This window comes from Myxine glutinosa, chromosome 1 (assembly GCF_964187855.1).
Source record: "Myxine glutinosa chromosome 1, kmMyxGlut1.1, whole genome shotgun sequence".
Lineage (NCBI taxonomy): Eukaryota > Metazoa > Chordata > Myxini > Myxiniformes > Myxinidae > Myxine > Myxine glutinosa.
Genome location: NC_136261.1, coordinates 340,959,496 through 340,980,273, shown reverse-complemented (window position 1 = coordinate 340,980,273; position 20,778 = coordinate 340,959,496). Strand labels below are relative to the sequence as shown.

The 20,778-nt window shown below is 47.4% G+C and overlaps 1 protein-coding gene across 1 annotated transcript; it reads right to left on the bottom strand.

The window, feature by feature from the left end:
- Positions 1-13,211: 13,211 nt before the first annotated feature.
- LOC137412718 (beta-1 adrenergic receptor-like) lies at positions 13,212-18,007 on the bottom strand. Its single transcript, XM_078769828.1, has 2 exons — positions 16,911-18,007; positions 13,212-13,673 (listed from the first exon to the last, which is right to left on the bottom strand). Exons 1-2 carry the CDS (start codon positions 17,646-17,648, stop codon positions 13,332-13,334), a joined length of 1,080 nt encoding a protein of 359 aa, XP_078625954.1. The 5' UTR covers positions 17,649-18,007; the 3' UTR covers positions 13,212-13,331.
- Between the last annotated feature and the right edge of the window lie 2,771 nt (positions 18,008-20,778).

Below are 20,778 nucleotides of genomic sequence, written 5' to 3'. Positions count from 1 at the left end.
CCGGGCCGGCGTTCTTTACCAGTCATGAGCGCCGGCCACACGGGCAACTTACTTTTTATCAGGGACAAAGCGTCCGGACGGCGCTTCCTGTGTGACACCGGCGCCCAACTGAGCGTCATACCCGCCTCCGATCAGGACAGGCAGTCCGCAGTTTGCAGCCCCTCCTTGGTGGTGGCCAATGGATCGGCCATCCACACCTTCGGCCCGCGCAACGTCACCCTCTGCTTCGGCAGCCAGCGCTTTCATTGGACTTTTGTGACCGCAAGCGTGCCCATGGCTCTGCTGGGCGCCGACTTCCTCTGCACACACGGGCTGCTGGTTGATGTCAAACTGCGTCGCCTCGTCAACGCCGAGACCTTCAGCTCCCTGGCATGCACATTGAGCAGCTCCGCGCCGACCGAGCTAGCATGCGCCCTCCCGGCGGCGAACGAGTTTGCTCGCCTGCTCGCAGAGTTCCCGGCCCTCACGCGGCCGACGTTTTCGGCCATCGCGGTACGACATGGTATCGAGCACCACATACCAACTACGGGCCCGCCGGTTTACGCCAGAGCCCGCCGCCTCGACCCAGCCAAGCTCGCCGTGGCCAAAGCCCGTTCACGCCGTTCGGCTTATTCGAATTCCTTCGAATGCCATTTGGCCTCAAGAACGCGGCTCAGGCGTTCCAGCGCTTGATGGACGGCGTGCTGCGCGACCTGCCGTTCCTCTTTGTCTACCTGGACGACATCCTCGTCGCCAGCGCGTCCCGGGCCGAGCACCTCCTCCACCTACGAACACTGTTCGGGTGCCTCAGCGAGCACAGCCTAATCGTCAATCCGGCCAAATGCCACTTCGGCACAACGGCCGTTGATTTTTTGGGCCACCACATCACCAAGAACGGGGCCGTGCCACTGCCTACCAAGGTCGAGGCCATCACCGTGTTTCTGCGTCCCCGCTCCATCAAGGCCCTGCAGGAGTTCCTCGGAATGGTGAATTTCTATCACCGCTTCGTGCCCCGCGCTGCTCAGCTCATGCGGCCCCTCTACGAAGCCCTCCGGGGCAAGCCGGCCAAACACGACGTCGTCTGGTCCGCAGCCATGGACGCGGCATTTACAAGCTCAAAGCGGACCCTCGCCGACACAACACTGCTCGCTCACCCGGTGCTCAACGCTCCCATCGCCCTCACCACGGATGCCTCCGACCACGCGGTGGGCGCCGTACATGAGCAATGGGTGAACGGGGTTTGGCAGCCACTCGCTTTTTTCAGCCGGCAACTCCGGCCGAACGAGCTCAAATATAGCACGTTTGACCGCTAGCTCCTCGGTCTACACCTGGCCGTTCGCCATTTCCGCCACCTCCTGGAGGGCCGACCCTTCATGGCTTTCGTCGACCACAAGCCGTTGGTTTACGCCATGGCCAAAGTCACGGAGCCGTGGTCGGCCCGCCAGCAGCGCCACCTCTCCGCCGTGTCGGAGTTTACCACTGACATCTGGCACGTCGCCGGCAAAGACAACGCCATGGCCGACTGTCTTTCTCGGACCAGCGCGAACGCGGTCCACCGCGGTCCACCTCGGCGTGGACTTCACGCTTATGGCGGCTGACCAGACCACCGACACCACGGTGCAAGCCCTCCGGGTGGCGGCCACGGGCCTTCGCCTGGCCGACGTCCCCTTCGCGGACACTGTCCTGCTCTGCGACGTCTCCCAAGGCAAACCTCGCCCCATCGTGCCCGTTACCTGGCAACGCCGCATCTTCGCCTCCCTCCACGGCCTTTCCCATCCTGGCCGGAAAGCTTCCCAGAAGCTGGTGTAGGCGCGATTCGTCTGGCACGGCCTTCGACGGGATGTCCGCGATTGGACCAGCACCTGCATGGCCTGCCAACAGGCCAAGGTCCACCGACACACCCAGGCCCCGCTGGCACCTTTCACCGTGCCCGAACGGCGTTTCGACCACGTCAACGTGGACCTGGTGGGCCCCCTCCCCCCATCACGGGGTTTCACACACCTGCTCACCATGGTGGACAGGACCACCAGGTGGCCGGAGGCCGTTCCCCTCGTCTCCACCACCACCGCCGACGTGGCGCAGGCTTTCATCGCCACCTGGGTCGCCCGTTTCGGCGCACCAGTGGACATCTCTTCGGACCGCGGGCCGCAGTTCACCTCTGAGCTGTGGGGCACGGTCGCCCGCAACCTGGGGGTCAGGCTCCACCGTACCACGGCCTACCACCCCCAAGCCAACGGGTTGTGCGAGCGGTTCCATCGTTCCATGAAGGCCGCGCTCATGGCCGGCCTTCAGGACAGCGGCTGGACCGACCGGCTACCGTGGGTCCTTTTGGGCCTCCGCACGGCCCCCAAGGAGGACCTCCGGGTGTCCACCGCCGAGCTGGTCTACGGCCAGCCGCTACGCGTCCCGGGCGAATTCGTGCCCGACGCCACCAGTCCCTGGTCCGCAGCTCGCCAGCGCTCGGACCTCCAGGAGACCGCCCGACGGTTTGCCCCCGTGCCAACGTCCCACCACGGTGGCCCCCAGGCCTACGTCCCCCCAGCACTTCACACAGCGGAGTACGTTTTCGTGCATCATGACGCACACCGGGGGCCACTCAGGCCGCCGTACGACGGACCCTTCCGGGTCCTGCGACGGGACGACAAGTCCTTCGTCATCGACGTCGGCGGCAGGTCGGACCGGATTTCGGTGGACCGCCTCAAGCCGGTGCACGTGGACATCGACCAACCACCTCGGTTGGCCCTTCCTCCGTGGCGAGGCCGCCCCCCGTCCACAGTGCCTCCCGCTCGACCACCCCCCCCCATACTGGACCCCCCCCCCCCACGACCCTCCAGGGGTTGCTTCGGCCGGGTCATCAGGACCACCCTTAAATTGACCCTGCCGGTGCAAGTCGATTCTGGAGGGGCGTGTGTAGCGGTTGCCGCTGAACATACACAATCGCCTTACACCTGCCGAGGATGCATCCACGGAGCGATCGCTGTGCCGGGCTCGCCCAGACCGCCCGGAGACGCTCAGTCTCGCCTTTCCCGGGCATGCCAGGACTCGCCTTTCCCGGGCTCGCCCGGCCCGTCCGGCGACACCCAGTCTCGCCGTTCCCGGGCATGTCCAGGCACGCCCGGCCCGTCCGGCGACACCCAGTCTCGCCGTTCCCGGGCATGCCCAGACTCGCCCCGGTCTCCCGGACACGCCCAGTCACGCCTTTTAAGGGCAAATGCTCCGGCATGAGATATTCGAGTGCTTGTATATAATGCTGCCCGATAAACGGGCTTTTCAGAGTACCCGAGTTGATTTGATGCAATAAAGAAACTCGGACGAATTCCAGCTTTTTGTCGCGTACATTCTTTCGATTCGAGTTGGAGCACAGCTCCTTCAGATTAAAACCAAACGTTGTTGATAACTATTATTACCACTTGCGAAGGCGTTGCTAGTCCAGTATCGGCGATTACAATGCATGGTGAAACTGTATAACGCTTTGACTCACTTTGACTCAATGCCATCACATAAGGGCCGCGGGCCGCTAATGAGAGCTTGATTTTCATAACAGCCCGCGGCCCGGGTCATGACCTCTGTGACGTCACATCACGCGACGTTGACAGACGACAGCAACAGAATGGCTGACTCTCTTTACAATGACAACGACAGCGAACTGTCGGAAACTGAGCTGCAAAACCTGGAGAAAAGTGCGCTGCCAGTACAACTTACGGAGTGAATAAGTTTTCGACGTGGCTGGAGAAAAGGAACAAAATATGCCATTTCGCGTCCGTTACAGGTCGCGTTACAAGGCCCGCAGCCCGCGCCCTTGATTTTGCCCTCAGTGTGTTTGCCTTGAAAAAGTGGTAATAATAGTAACTAGAACTGCCACTTTAAAACTGCTGGCAGTGATGACCGGTTTACTCGCACCCACTTTTGATACAACCCCACTTTTGATACAACCCCACTTTTGATACAACCCCACTTTTGCGACAACCCCACTTTCTTTGGACATGCTTTGACACAACCCCCTTGGATACAACCCCGACACACACACACACACACACACACACACACACACACACACACACACATCCCCCCTACCGCACCCACACCCCTCCCCCCAAATGCACACCCCTCCAAACACACACACACACACACATACACACACACTCCAACCCCCACACCCCCCACCTAAACACACACATCCCTCCCCCCCCCCCCACACACACACATCCCCCTACACACAAACATACACACACACACACACACCCCAACACACACACACACACACACACACACACACACACACACACACACACACGTCTTTTTTTCATTTCTGTTCCTCACAATTCTATCCCTCTGTTTCATTCACAGACACACACACACACACACACACACACACACACACACACACACACACACACACACACACACACACACATCCAACCGCCCCTCCTCCACACACACACCCAACCCCCCCCCCCCCCACATACACACATATCCACCCCCCCCACACACACCCACACAAAACACCCCCCACACCCTTCCCCCCACACACACACCCCTCCACACATACACACACATCCCCCCCTCCACACATACACACACACACACACACCCCCTCCATACACACACCCCAACCCCCCCCCCCACACCCACACACACATCCACACACACACACCTTCCCCTACACACCCACACATCCACACACATCCAACCCCCCCTCCTCCACATGCACAACCCAACCCCCCCCCCACATACACACATATCCACCCCCCCCCCCCACAACCCACACACACCAAACACCCCCACACCCCTCCCCCCACACACACACCCTCCACACATACACCACGCACATCCCCCACCTCCACACATACACACACACACACACATCTGCCCCACCCTCCATACGCACACCCCAAACCCCACCGCACACACACACACACACACACACACACACAACACACACACACACACACACACACACACACACACACACACACCCCGTTTTGTCATTTCTGTTCCTCACAATTCTATCTCTCTCTTTTATACGCACGCACGCATGCACACACACACACACACACACACATCCAACCGCCCCTCCTCCACACGCACACCCAACCCCTCTCCCCCCCCCCCCACATACACACATATCCACCCCCCCACACACCCACACACAAACACCCCCACACCCCTCCCCCCACACACACACCCTCCACACATGCCCACACCCCCCCACCTCCACACATACACACACACACACACACACACCCCCCCTCCATACACACACCCCAACCCCCCCCCACCCCACCCATACACACACACATATCCACCACCCCCCCCCTCACCCACACACACACACACACACACACAGACATCCACACACACGCACATCCACACATCCGCACACACACACACACACACACACACAGTCCCCCACCCCCACACACACCCCTCCACACACACACACATGCACATCCACACATCCACACACACACACACACACATCCACACATCCCCCCACCCCCACCCCCAACACACACACATACACACACGCACACCCCTCCACACATACACACACCCCTCCACACATACACACACACATATCCAACCCCCCCTCCTCCACATGCACACCCCAACCCCTCCCCACACACACACATATCCACCCCCCCCCCACACCCACACACACATCCACACACACACACCCCCCCACACACCCACACATCCAACCCCCCCTCCTCCACATGCACACCCCAACCCCCCCCCCCCACACATACACACATATCCACCCCCCCACACCCACACACACAAACACCCCCACACCCCTCCCCCCACACGCACACCCCTCCACACATACACACACTCACATCCCCCACCTCCACACATACACACACACACACACATCTGCCCACCCCTCCATACGCACACCCCAAAACCCCACCACACACACACACACACACACACACACACACACACACACACACACACACACACACACACACACACACACACACACACACACACACACACACACACACATCTCGTTTTTTCATTTCTGTTCCTCACAATTCTACCCTCACTTTCATTCACAGACATCCACACACACGCACATCCACACACACACACATACACACACACACACACACACACACACACACACACACACACACACACACACACACACACACACACACACACACACATCCTTGCAAAAATCAAATCTCTGAATCTGAGATGGCCCAATATCCAGATCTTTTCATAATATGATAGTCTACTACTGTGCCAAATTTGGTGCTTTCCCCACAAAATGCACAATTGTTATGCTATATTTAGCTTAGCTGCCGGACTATATTGACAAATCTGCAATTGGAATTTCATTTGAGGTTGAAATGACCGTGGGATATCGTGTGATAGTGATCACGTCCTGGCTGGACATCTTCTTCTTCAGTAGCTCATAACTTCGAGTGAAATGCGATTGAGGTAAAAATAGTCAGAATTTCACCAAATCTGTTTCATTCGTTTGTTAATGTGCCTCCCCTATTGACAAATCTGCAATTTGAATTTCATTTGAGGTTGAAATGACCGCGGGATATCGTGTGATAGTGATCACGTCCTGGCTGGACATCTTCTTCTTCAGTATGTCATAACTTTGAGTGAAATGCGATCGAGTTAAAAATAGTCAGAATTTCACCAAATCTGTTTCATTCATTTGTTAATATGCCTCACCTATTGATAAATCTGCAATTTGAATTTCATTTGAGGTTGAAATGACCGCGGATCGTGTGATAGTGATCACGTCCTGGATGGACAGCTTCTTCTTCAGTAGCTCATAACTTTGAGTGAAATGCGATCGAGTTAAAAATAGTCAGAATTTCACCAAATCTGTTTCATTCGTTTGTTAATATGCCTCACCTATTGATAATTCTGCAATTGGAATTTCATTTGAGGTTGAAATGACCGCGGGAGATCGCGTTATCGTGATCACTTTCTGGAAGGACAAATTCCTGTGTTTCTTCTTCTTTCAACAATAAAGACTTATAGCTTCGAGACCGTACATCCAATCATCTTGAAATTTTGAACACTTCTTCCGCTTGATGAGCGCTACATTGCGTTAAAAACTCAAGTCGATCCATGCAGTGGTTCAAGAGTTACAAGCTTTTTAAAATTTAACTTCCATTATTTATTGTGGCCAAACCATGTGACTTATCTAAACGTCTCAAGTAACATTGAAACATCCCCTCATGAGGAACAGTTCTATAAAGTTTCCACTCGATATCTCCACAAATTATGGAGGTGATACCATTTCTAGTTTGAGCTTTAAAACGTCATAACTCTGAAACCATGTGTCGGATGACGTCGTGCATGCTGACTTTGTTGTTCGTCATGGGCATGCGAATACGCATGCCAAGATTGGGCTCGATCCGTCCAGCCGTTGTGGATAAAAAGGGGTTTTTGTGTTTTTTCACGAAAAACAAGATGGCGGCCGAACCATGTGACGTATGACTTCGAAATTTTTTGCAGTCTGAGTTTTTTTTAACTAAGCATCTGGGGAATAAAATCCCATTTTCGGGGGAGAATTTTTTTTTTGTTTGACGAATACTAACCTCTTAACGTTAGCATTTTTAATATACTCGATACACATGTCTTTTGTTCCCATTGAAGAGTTCTTCAGAATGAGCCATTCCTCAAATTTTTCCATTGGGCCGTTTCGGAGATACAGAGGGGAAAATTTTAATTTGTTTTACAAGATGGCGCCCATACCACGTGACCTATGACGTCATCATTAGCATTAAAAAATTCTAGGAGCCGAGTCGATCATTTGATGAAAATTTCCTGTCAATCCGACCAGCGGTTGCTGAGAACATTAATTATGAAGTTTTCGGAGGTGCAAAATAGGGCAGAAGAATAATAATAAGAAAAACTCTAGCAGTAATAATAGGTTACTCTCCATTTCATGGAGAGTAAACCTAATAACATGATTTTGTATGGGCTTTATACTTTTTTATTGGCCCTTCATCAATGATTAGCATCCCTCCACAGCCATTAGTGGCCCTTGGGCACTTCGGGCCCTCCGGCCGCTAATGGCTATGTCGGGCTGCTAATCATTGATGTCGGGCCAATAAAAAAAGCATAACGCCCAACAAAATCATGTTATTGTTATATTGTATTCCATAGTTAGTTTACATTATACAGGCCTTTTCATTAAAAATGCATTTGTTCAATAAACTTGAACTTTCATCGAATATTTCTCGTCGGTGTTATTTGGGCGGTGAATGATAAACCATGCCGATATCGGCTATTTCCTGCCTGTGCGTTAACTTTCAACAAATCTCCTTCCCGTTTTTTGCAACAAGTCTAAAACCATGTTAGCGACTGTGAAAAATGAAATCAGATGGTGAATTAGAGTAGAGATACAGCCGTGAGAGAGTCTCAATGGACTTTATGTTATAGGCCTTCAAAAATGCATTTTGTCCTATAAACGGTAACTGTAATTGAATTTCTTTCCCGTTTTTTTGCAACCGAGTCTCAAACCATGTTATCGACTGTGAAAAATGAAATTAGATATCGAATTAGAGTTGAAATAAAACTGTGAGAGAGAGCAAAACACCACGGGCTTAACAAAGGAGGCCTCAAAGCTATGTGAGTAAATAGCATGGTGGATATTTGTTTTTGAAGCCCCTCCCAGACCGGGTATAGCCACACCCCTAGACAGACTCACAGACAGACTCAGACAGAATCACTTACGGAGAATATTTTATCAATGTTTGGAAAACGACAGTGATGTCATGGCAAACGGAAGTGATGGTTGGTTTGGCAGAGTGGGAGGAGCTTAGAGGACTCAGGGTTTTTGTGGCTTAATGGCATGCTGTGCCGTGTTGCAAGTTACTGATTAAACCGTTGATGTTACAAGCAAGTTCTTTACGCGTGAATGCTGGATACAACATTTGGTGATGAGGATGGCTGATATTCTGTTATCTCCACCTGCACTGTTACTGCCGGTCCAAGGCGAGCGCACAATACAATGGCGGCGATGCTATCAGTCGTTCAAAACTTACGTGATTGCGCTGGATTTACGAGACAGGACGGCCCCACGAAAGCGATCCATTCCTTTACACTGATTGGGTATTGAAGGTCAGCAGATTTTCTCTACTTTGGAACTGGCAAACGACACGTTCCAAGCAGCTGATGATGCACTTTCTGCATATTTTGGGGTCTCGGCAGAGTCTTCTCCTCAATCGCTTTCAGTTTCATCGGCTATCTCAGCGGCCAGATGAATCAATTATCCAATTTGTGTCTGCACTGAGGGAGCTAGTACAGCACTGCAAATTTGGAGCACTGCAGGACGAGTTAATAAGGGAGCAGCTCTTTGAAAAAACATCTTGTGTGCAGCTGAGGGAGCATATGTTGTTAGAATATATTGATTTATCATTGGGGAAAGCAGTGGATATCTCAAAGCAAATTGAAGCAGCTTTAGCAGAGGCATGTACACTGGCAGACACCTCCACAGCGCCATCTTTGCATACGACAGCACAAGTGCCTGTACAAAAAGTACAAAATACCTCCCGGCATTGCACTAACAGTGGATCATTCAAACATGCAGCCTGGTCCCTGGAATGCCCTGCAAATGTCCAACGCTGTAGGAATTCCCGAAAACTGCACCACTTTGCCCAGTGGTGCCGCTTTTCACCCGTCATATCGGCTACCGCATCAGACACAGAAACTTCATCACGAGAAGCAATCATCTCGGTGACCCAGCCAGTTACTTCATTCAAAACCTGTGGATGTTATGTGAATGACATTTTAATGCCGCTTTTGGTTGACACAGGCGCCAAAGTTTCGATTCTAAATAATTCCCTCCATGACCATGTCACGGCCAAACTACAGCGCTCTGTGACATTGACGTCATCAAATCCATCAATGCGTCCCCTTGGATTTCAAACCCGGTCATTGCACGAAAATATCTGGTGAGCTGCGACTGTGTGTAGACCTCCGGGCAGTCAACAAAGCCATCATTCCGGATAAATATCCCCTGTCCACCGGAAAATTACTCACCACACATTTCCATGGCTCCAATGTTATTAGCAAACTGGATTTAAAGCAAGGTTACTTACAAGTGCGATTGGCACGAGCCAGCAGAGACCTCACAGCCTGTCACACACATGGGGGTTTTCCATTATAAGCGCATGCCTTTTGGCCTTTGCTCGGCTGCTAGCTGTTTTCAGAAAATAATGTCTCTTCTCCTCGCCGGCATACCTGGGGTGTTAATCTACTTGGATGATATTGTGGTGCATGGTGCCACCCAGCCTCAACATGATGCTTGACTACAACAGGTTCTACATCAGCTCTCTGCCCATCATGTCACACTCAAGTCTGGGAAATGCCTCCTCGGGGTTTCAGAGATAGAGTTTGTGGGGTGCAAGCTCTCAGGGCAAGGAATTACTCCTATCTTATCACATGTTGACGCCATCCATACCCTTCCGGAACCACAAACAGTATCTCAACTGGCATCCTTCCTGGGTATGGCCCCATATTACCTCCGCTTCTTACCACAGTTTTCCTCCACGACACCCCCACTACGCCACCTCCTAAAAAAGGATGTAACTTGGGAATGGACCACGGGTTGTAGTCACGCTGTACAAATGCTTAAACATCAGCTCAATTCTGCCCCCACGCAAGCGAACTTCAGTCTCACAGCATCCACGATGGTTACCTTTGATGCCTCTGGGGTGGCACTGGGTGTTGTACTGTCACAGCATCATGATGGTGTTGAAAAACCAGTGGCGTTTGTTTCCCGTTCCCTCAATCTGGCTGAACAAAAGTACTTGGTGGGTGAGTGGGAAGCGTTGGCATGCATCTGGGCATTCGAGCGCTGGCATTGTTACCTCTACGGCAGAGCCTTCACGATGCGCACTGAACAACAAGCTCTCACATCACTTTTGATTACCAGTGGCTCAGGTTATAAACCATTACGGCTACTGAGTTTAGCAGACCGTTTGAATCAGTACAATTTTACGTTGGAATTCACGCCGGGCCACCAGAATACAGTTGCAGACCTTCTGTAAAGAGCAGTGGTTTCACCATCAAAGGTTCAGCAGGTAACAGACACCGAAGCTGATCGAGTGCAACTGCTTCAAGCACCCCTGTCCACTGTCGTCTCCATGGAATTGCTTCGGAAAGGATCCCAAGATGACGCTCTGTTTACCATGCTCCACGGAATATCCTTCCTATGTACCTATATTAGGGGGCGCGGGGGGGTGGCCATCCAACATGGAAGGGGAGCTGTTACCCATCTACAGAGTGAGGGCAGAATTATCCTCCTGGGAGGATGCCCTTTATTGCCAGGGGTCGCCGCACCTTGATTCCAGCGTCTTTTATGTCGCAGGTTTTGCGAATGGCACATGAGATGACGCTTTGGAGTAGTGAAAGTTAAACAACGCTGCAGGGACATTGTCTGTTGGCCCACCATCGATCACGACATCGAACTGATGGTCAAGCATTTTACTGCACGTCTCCTCAGTGGAAAATTCTCTCCACCAACTGCGGCCCCTCTATCCCCGGTGCAGTGGCCATCCGCACCTTGGAAACACCTCCAGGTGGACCTCTGTGGAGAACTGTATGGTGTACCAGCCCATGCCTGTTACCTTCTCGTGGTGTATGATCTCCATTCAAAGTGGCCTGAAGCTTGGCCGCTAGGGTCAGTCACCACTCAATTGGTTAATCAAAGGCTTGATTCATTGTTTGCCCGGTGGGGTCTCCCGGATATCATTACCACAGAGAACGGGCCCCAATTAATTTTCACTGATTTTACAACTCTACCTGGCAGAGAGAGCTATCAAGCACATTATAACATCCATATATCATCCTCAAGCTAATGGAGGTGCGGAGCGCCTCAACCAGCCGCCAAAGAACGTCATCCTTGCTTACCTCACCGAAGGTTGGCAGTTTGAAGCAGCACTCCTGCAAACATTAATTACACTTCCGTGCCTCCAAGCACACAACTACAAGGGTTTCTCCAGCATCACTGATGCTGGGAAGGGAACTACAACTCCCGCTCGATCGCCTTGGCTTTGCCAAAGGTAATCCCACATCACCAGCTACACGGTTGCAGGTAGAGACTCAGCAGCAGCGTATGAAGCTGAGGTTTGACCAGTCCAAAAGGGCCAGACCACCGACATTACAGGAGCTGGACTGGGTGCATGTTTGACTACCTCGGCGTCGCAACAAGCTACAGCCTTGATGGTCAGACCTATTGCAAATCATTAAGAGATTGGGAGCAGCCACCTATTGCCTGCACGATGGATCACGATGGCATGTGAATCACTTCAGAAAGGTTCCTGTATCACAAGTCAGGCAAGGACAGGGGAGCATTTCTCCTCTTCTTTCCTGGTAGCAGCCATCAGTGCTTTGACAACGGGCTTGCAGACACACCTGCACCTCCAAGGGTTGCTCAAGTTGTTCAGTGACCTCAAAGGGCAAAGCAACCACCCACATGCATGAAGGATTACGTGGTTGCCTCCTTGTTTTGAAAAAGGGGAGGGAATGTTATGTTTGGAATTCACATGTTGTAATTCACATGTAATTCATGTTGGGAATTCACAGGTTATAATTCATATTTTGGGAAAACGGCAGTGACGTCGTGGAAAACGGAAGTGATGGTTGGTTTGGCAGAGTGGGAGGAGCTGAGAGGACTGGGTTGTTGTGGCCTCATGGCATGCTGTGCAGTGTTGCAAGTTACTGATTTAACTGTTGATGTTACAAGCAAGTAATTTTGCGTCAGTGCTGGATACAACACCAAGTACCCATTTTTCCTTGGAAGGATGACAGGCTGAGTCAACCTTCCTGGTGTTATTTAATGGCATGGCAGGGCTCAAACTCATGACCATAAGATCTTAAGGTGTTGAGTAATTATGAGGTTTGATTGAGGTGCGTGAAAAACTTTTTTCAGGACTTATGATTGAGCGAATGGTACATTGAAGGTGTTTCTGTGAAGTGTGGAGCAGTAACATCCCCTCCCCCCCAAAAGGACGTCACCCCCAGTAACCTCCTTCCCACCCCCTGCAATATCCCCCAAAAGGACATTGATGGATTGGGAGTGTGGTTCAGTTTAGCGATTTTGGTCGTAAGGATATTCCGGTGCTGAGTGTGCACCGGCGGTGTAACTGATTCAAATCCCAGAGAGGCAGGGGGGGGGGGGGGGAGGGGGAAGTTCTGGGCGATGACTGATTTGTAAAATAAAAAACGACAAAACAATGATCAAATAACCTTTTATGATGTTTATTTCAAAGAAATCGAGCAAATAAATGGAAATATTAGTCTGTCATCTGTATATTTCATTAGATTACATTACTGTTTTCTGTTTGCAACGTAATTATTTCGAACTATGATGGTGTTGTTTTACAAAACACAATTCGTTTGTAGGCTGCCATGAATTCAGGGTTTCTTGAATAGAGAAAGGGATTAAATGATGAATTAATATAACCAAGCCAGGTAAAGAATACAAAAAGATAGTTGGGTACACATAACTGACAGTAAGCAAGTATTGGAAATGAAACAAAGAATGGAATCCAACAAATGGCAAATATCCCAATGATGAGACTCAATGCTTTAAGGGCCCGATGTTCACTTTTTGACATGGCCTTGATGACACGATTATCAGCATTGGTGTGAAGGTTCCTCTTGATTCCATCATTTTGTTTGTTGTTCTGAACAATCTGCTGCGCCTTTCAGAGACAAAAAAAAACAATGCATCAAAATAAAATGTTAATAAACTGCTATTCTTATTGCATCTTTTCATATGGAGAAAAACATTATTGAAATAAACATTGAAATTTTCATGCAAGACATAAAAAATATGACCACTGGACCTGGAGCTTAACTGGGCCATAACCTAGTGGTGTAAACCACATTTTGTAGCATTTTGACTGGTGGGTCTGGATAATATGATTTTTGAAGGAATTTAATAAGTTTGCCAGTTTGGCACACTCCTGGTCATGTGATGGGAACGAACTTTGCAATCCCCGTTGCTAGTCAGGAATGGAAACTTGCTGCCAAATTTCAGCCGGATCGGCCCATCGGTTTGGCCGGAAAAGTCGAAATAGGTGACGGATGGACGGGCGGTGCACGATGACAAAACCTTGTCTGGAATTCCAATTGCAGATAAGCGAAGATATGATATAATAATATGAATTGTACAATTGTACAAGTGCAATTGTGCATGCAATTGTACAAGATCAACCTCGAATGATCAAACTAATAGAGAAAGCAATGGAGCTTTGGAATACCACATTGATATTTCAGCACTCGGAAGGAAAGGTCAAAATACCAGGAGTGAAGATACGTCGATTAACCTTCCAGGGAGACAGCTTTTCACCCCTGTTTTGCCAGGACCTGGACCAACTGAGCAATCTCATTAATGAGCATGGATACACCCTGACTTAAAATAATAGAAAGTCAGAGACAAAAAAGGTGACACATCTACTTTACATGAATGATTTAAAACTCTTTGCACCAGACGACAAAAAATTGGCAAAACAACTCAAATTAGTGAAACGGTACTCAAACAACATTTAAATGGGATTGGGCCTGGAAAAGCGTGCCAAGTGCACATTCATACAAGATAGACCACCAAAAACGGACAACATAAAAATTGTCACAAGTACCACAATACAGGAGCTAGACAACAATGCATCATACTGTACTGTCTGTTTGTACTGTACTGTCTTTTTGTACTGGAGCTAGACAAGTTTTGTACTGTCTTTCCCTCGCGGTCCCCATGTGCTGTCTTTCCCTCGCGGTCCCCATGTGCTGTCGTTCCCTCGTGGTCCCCATGTGCTGTCTTTCCCTCGCGGTCCCCCTGTGCTGTCTTTCCCTCGCGGTCCCCATGTGCTGTCTTTCCCTCGTGGTCCCCATGTGCTGTCTTTCCCTCGCGGTCCCCCTGTGCTGTCTTTCCCTCGTGGTCCCCCTGTGCTGTCTTTCCCTCGTGGTCCCCATGTGCTGTCTTTCCCTCGTGGTCCCCATGTGCTGTCTTTCCCTCGCGGTCCCCATGTGCTGTCTTTGTCTTTCTCTCGTGGTCCCCCTATACTGTCTTTCCCTCATGGTCCCCCTGTGCTGTCTTTCCCTCGTGGTTGTCAGCTCTTTCACGAGCCTCGATTCAGTATAGAAAAAAAAAAAATACAAATACACCACAAAGTGGAAGAGTGCCACCAAATATGTCACAAAAAAATGCGCAAAATAATTACCAAAGAATACCTGCATCGAGGTCTGATCCTGAAAACATACCTTTCTCCAAGGAACAAAGCTGTAAACCAACTCGCAATACCAGTATTCCAGCGCAGCTGCAGAATAATATACTGGCCACAATCAGAAATCAATAAACTGGATATCAAAACGAGGAAACTCATTCACAAAATGTTTTACAAAAATCAATGCATCCCGAGAATGTAGCTGCTGAGACGAGAAGGAGGTAGCACCCTGAAGGAACTGAACAAAGTGCACAGAATGACAATTGTAGAATTGGTCGAATATGTAAAAAGTCCAAGAAAAAAAGATTGGCCAAATACGACTACCGAATCCAATTTGTAAGCAAACACGAAGACAACAAATCAGAGAAGGTATCCCTAACCCACTTAGCAAAAGATTTATAAAGTAGAGTGCGAATGGTCACACACAATGTCACACAAGAAACCGAAACGAGGAGTACAGCCCCAACAAATACAAAAAAGAAAGACATATACAAAATGAAATATCCACAGATATACACAGATAACCGGGAAAACAAAAGAGCAGGAAGTTATAACCACCACCACCTTGAAACATTTTGGAATGCCACCGAAAGTGAGAGCCAACTGACCACTATCAATCATTGAACTCGCTCAGAAGGAAATTATTCAATGCTTCATGTGTCTTGGTCTGCACAAGTATATAGCATCGGTTTTGACAAAAACCGTTTTGTTTCTCAAGGATCACCAGCTATGGAGGGGGCATCACTCCAACGCAGGGATACTTGACTGAGGGCACAACACTTGGAATTAAAATATGGTGCAGGCAATAGCTCACTTGTCTCTGCAAAGGACACCATGGAATTTTAATATCCATTGACCAATGCCAGCAGACAGGACGCCCAATCTAACATCTGTCCGAAGGACAACACACATATCGATTGATACCTCTCCGACCCTGTGAAACACCAGGATCACAGTTTATAGTTGGGTAGAGATTCAAACCCAGGCTGGAGTGCTGGTGCTCCCTGGTGCTTCCAGCCCCCGAAGGACGAATGGTGCAATATTATAAAGCGCCATCAACCAATGTTAATGAAAAAAAGTTGTTTGGGACAATAACACCCATATGTGGATATATTTGTATCAAATAACTGTTTAACATTAATAACCCTGCAAATTTCATGTTTCAATGCTCTTACCATGAAGGGCAATCAAAAATCTAAACAAACCAGATGCGCATTTTAGTCCAACAACCCTAACGTTTATGTTTTTTTTCTTCTTCTATCAGTATAATTAGGAAGACAATTTTTTAAAAATAAATAATATTGCACTTACATCTGATTAATAATTATCTGTGAAAAAATATATATTTTTCTAATGCCGTTTCCTGGACTCTGGCATTTATCTTATTCCGAGAACTTTTGAACGCATCACATAAACATTTGAGAGTGAAGCTGATTTCAAATTTTCAGGGTTTTATAATTTTCAAAGTCAAAATATAAAGATAATCTAAAACTTCAATTGTCTCATTGTAACAATTGGCTGAGGTTTAACAAAACTGTCTGCTTCAGGTGCCTGTTGATTAATTAATTAATTCTGTTATATTTCGTAATTCAATTCCGGAGACGTGTATCCTATTGTAATGAACATTTTGATGTGCAGAGGCATAAAACATGAAATGCCAATATGCAGTATTTTTGAATGAATTGCTAGAGGCAGGCAACTTATTACATCACCTACCTGTCTTTCTGCAACTCTCAGCACCTGAGCATACACAAAGATAATGACAGCAAGTGGGATGTAGAATGCAACCAAAGACCCGACAATAGCAAAGGACTTGCTGGTGATGAAATCACAACATGTAGGGTCATCGTAACAAGCTTGTGCTGCAGGATCATCGGAACGCCACCAGCCGAGGTAGATTGGAGGGAAGGAAAGAGTTCCAGCGATAGTCCACACGCAAATGATTAGGATGTAAGCTCGACGTCGAGTGAGAACTGATTGATAACGCAGCGGAGATGTAATAGCTACGTATCGATCGATGGCGATCACACACAGAGTTTCAATACTAGCCGTGGCACAGAGCACATCCAAAGAGTTCCACAAAGCACAGGCACTCGACCCGAAATGCCAAGATCCATTGAGAATAAGAGCGGCTCCTGGAGGCATGACTGAAAGACCCATCAACAGATCTGCACATGCGAGTGAACTCACAAAACAATTTGTAACTCCTTGCTTAAGCTGTTGGTTATATGAAATGGCTATGAGCACAAGACCATTTCCTGCCACTGTAATAAATGCCATGAAAAAGAAAAAATATCCCACAGCATCCTGTAATGGCTGGAAGACAAAAACAACACTTATATTTTCGCTCACTGTGCTCATTGTTCTTGGTTGACAATCAAGATACCCAGGAGTTACCTCCGAGCTATTTATCAATGCCTTCATTTCCCCACTGGCATTTTTACCACCATGCATGGGTCATAATCTCTTGGGTAATCAAGTGTGCGCAGTCAGATTCCGGAGGTTTAATCACAAATTCGTTTGTTGAAGAATATGTGCATCTTGGAGTTGCTCGGGAGACCCGGAGGACTGTGAGACCAGAGGGATCAATGTTGGAGTTGAGACGGTGAAAAACACAGAGAAATTGACAGAGAGAGTGATATTGACCTGCTTTTGATGGGAAAACAACAGCCATTTTGCTTTGTTCAAATTGGTGGTGATTCCACTATTGTTGAGATCTTTGGAATAAACCAAATGCAGGAAGGAGAGATGTGATCTTGGGTGTACCAGCCCAGAGCGGACTACAGTACTCTATTGATTTATGTACAAAGGCCTTGTTTTTCTCCCCAAAGAGGGGAGAACAATACGTTTTTCCAAAAACATTCCACAAATATATTTAAAATAAAGAAACAAAAACCATAATAATAATGGGTTTGCATACGTAAAAACATGTCATGATGATCAGAAGAGCTAGAATACAGAACAGAACATGAACAGAACATGTCTGTCTGTCCAGGTCTCTCTGGAATACTCAAGTCTGTCCAGGTCTCTCTAGAATACTCAAGTCTGCCCAGGTCTCTCACACTAAAATACTCAAGTCTGTCCATGTCTCTCAAGGCATGATTCATCCGGTCGTTACTTATCCAATCTCAACCAAACTTGACAGGACTTAGGTTTACACGATGGAAATTGCAGGGACTTCATTTGCCCTCCCTCCCATTTGTTTTCTGGCCTGGGCAAAATCTGGGTTAAGGTGTATATCTGTGTTAAGATGGCTTATTGTGGAGTTTTTCCCAAGGTAATTAGAACGGCAAGCAGTGATGATACGCTTCCAGGCAAGATTACTGCCAAACCACATGGCTGAGGACGTCATAATTTTGAAGAAATTTTCCTCTTGGGTAGTCGATCCTAACTGCAAAGTTTTGTATCGATCAGTCACACAGTTTTGAAGACTCTTAAAGGTTTTTTTTCAATCCGATATGGCTGCCAAATCACGTGACTGATGACGTCATAATTTTCAAAACTTACTCCTCATGGGTATGAAATCATATATTTCAAGATTTGTATTGATCAGATAAGCAGTTTCCAATTTTTAAAGTAAAAAAAAAAAATCCAATATTGCTGTCAAACCACATGACCTATGACGTTTTTCTTGCAAACCTATAAACTCATGGTTAGTCGGTCGTATGTTTAAAATTCTGCATTGATCCATTCAGCGCTATCAAATGAAATTTTTGAAGTCTTTTGTTGAATCCAATATAGCGGCGAACAAAAGTGAAAGTTCAAAAAACAAAATTCATAATGCACTAGCTTACACAGGTGTCTATTAATCAGTTAAAGTTAGATAGAGCTAGCTATAATGTTTTTCTTGCAATCGTCTCCACAACATTTGCTAAGAAAAATAATTCCAAGAACAATAGGCGTCCAATGGGAACCCGACTGGAAGCCTAATAATAACACAACACTAACTGATGATGCCATCATTTTTAATAAGTTTTCCTCATGGGTAGTCAATCATATCTGTAAGGTTTGGTTTGGATCAGTTGACCAGTTTCGAAGAAGATTTTCTTTTTTAATCCAAGATGGTTGCCACACCATGTGACTGATGATGTCATAGTTTGCAAAAAAATTATTCATGGCTAGGCGAGTGTACATATGAAGTTTCAGATTGATCCGCTGAGCGGTTCTGGAGATATAGATTTTCAAATATTTTTTTCTTAAATCCAAGATGGCCACCATAACCACGTGACTGATGATGTCATAGTTCGCATTTTGTTTTCCACATGGGTATTCGATCATACATATGAAGTATCAAATTTATCTGTTGAACAATTCTTGATAAAATATTATTTAATTTTTTGCTTAAATTCAATATTGCAGCCAAACAACGTGACTGATGACGTCATCATTTTCCAAACTTGTTCCACATGCATATCTGATCGTATTTGTAAAGCCTTTGTATCGATCGGATGAACGGTTTTGTGGAAGAGGCTTTTTGAAGTTTCATTTTAAAATCCAATATGGCTGCCATAACATGTGACCAATGGCTTATTTAAAAAAACAAATTTACATCCTCATGGCTAAATTTTTTTGCATTGATCTGTTCAGGGCTTTTGGAAAAGATTGTTTAAAGTTTTTAATAAATCCAAGATGGCGGCTGAAAAAAGTCAAAAAATGAAAACAAAAAAAGGTCATGCACAAATTTACGTAGGTATCTATAGCAGGTTAAAGTTTCGCAGAGATAGCTATAACGGTTTTCTCAGAATCATCTCCACAAAATTTGCTTTGAATAATAATAAAAATCCTGACAAGAAAAATAGGCTTCCAGTGGGAACCTCACTGGAAGCTGAAGGATAATAGCCTAATATTAATGTTAATACAAAACGCTATTAATATGAATAAATATACCATACGCCCCCCCCACCCCCCCATTACCAAGGGGCTTTTTCTCTTTGGAAAAGCGCCATGTTAACGTGTATAGATAGCTTATCGTGGCATTTTGTGGGGCACCCTTAAGGGAAGTAAAGAAATTATAAACCACAAACACGTTTGATTAACCTTTAGAGACAGTCACTACTGCTGTTTAACACTAAATTGAATGGGAAACCCCATGTTCTTGAGGATCATATGCTTATCCCATCCCCCACAGATAAACAAACCCTAGCCAAAATACACTGTAATCTATATACCCCAGAAAGGATAATAACATGAACCAACCTTCCGCTCCTATGGAGGGGGGACTGGAGGGGGGGGGGGGGGGTTAGCGACTGTGAAAAATAAAATGAGATATCGAATTAGAGTTGAAATAAAACTGTGAGAGAGAGAAAGACACCATGGGCCTAACAAAAGAGGCCTCATTTCTATGCGAGCAAACAAAGCCCTCAAAGCTATTGTTACAGCATACAAAATGACATTTTTAAAATTAAAGATTTCAAATAAACTTCTTTAAAGTGTATGTGCACATAGCTTATAAAAGAAAAATAAAAAAATACATTTTTTCTGTGTTTATTTATTTTATTTTATTTCCCGTCAGTGTTTGTTTATTTATTTTACATATGTGAATTACATGTCCATGCACACGTGAAATTGAGTTTCTTTAATGATC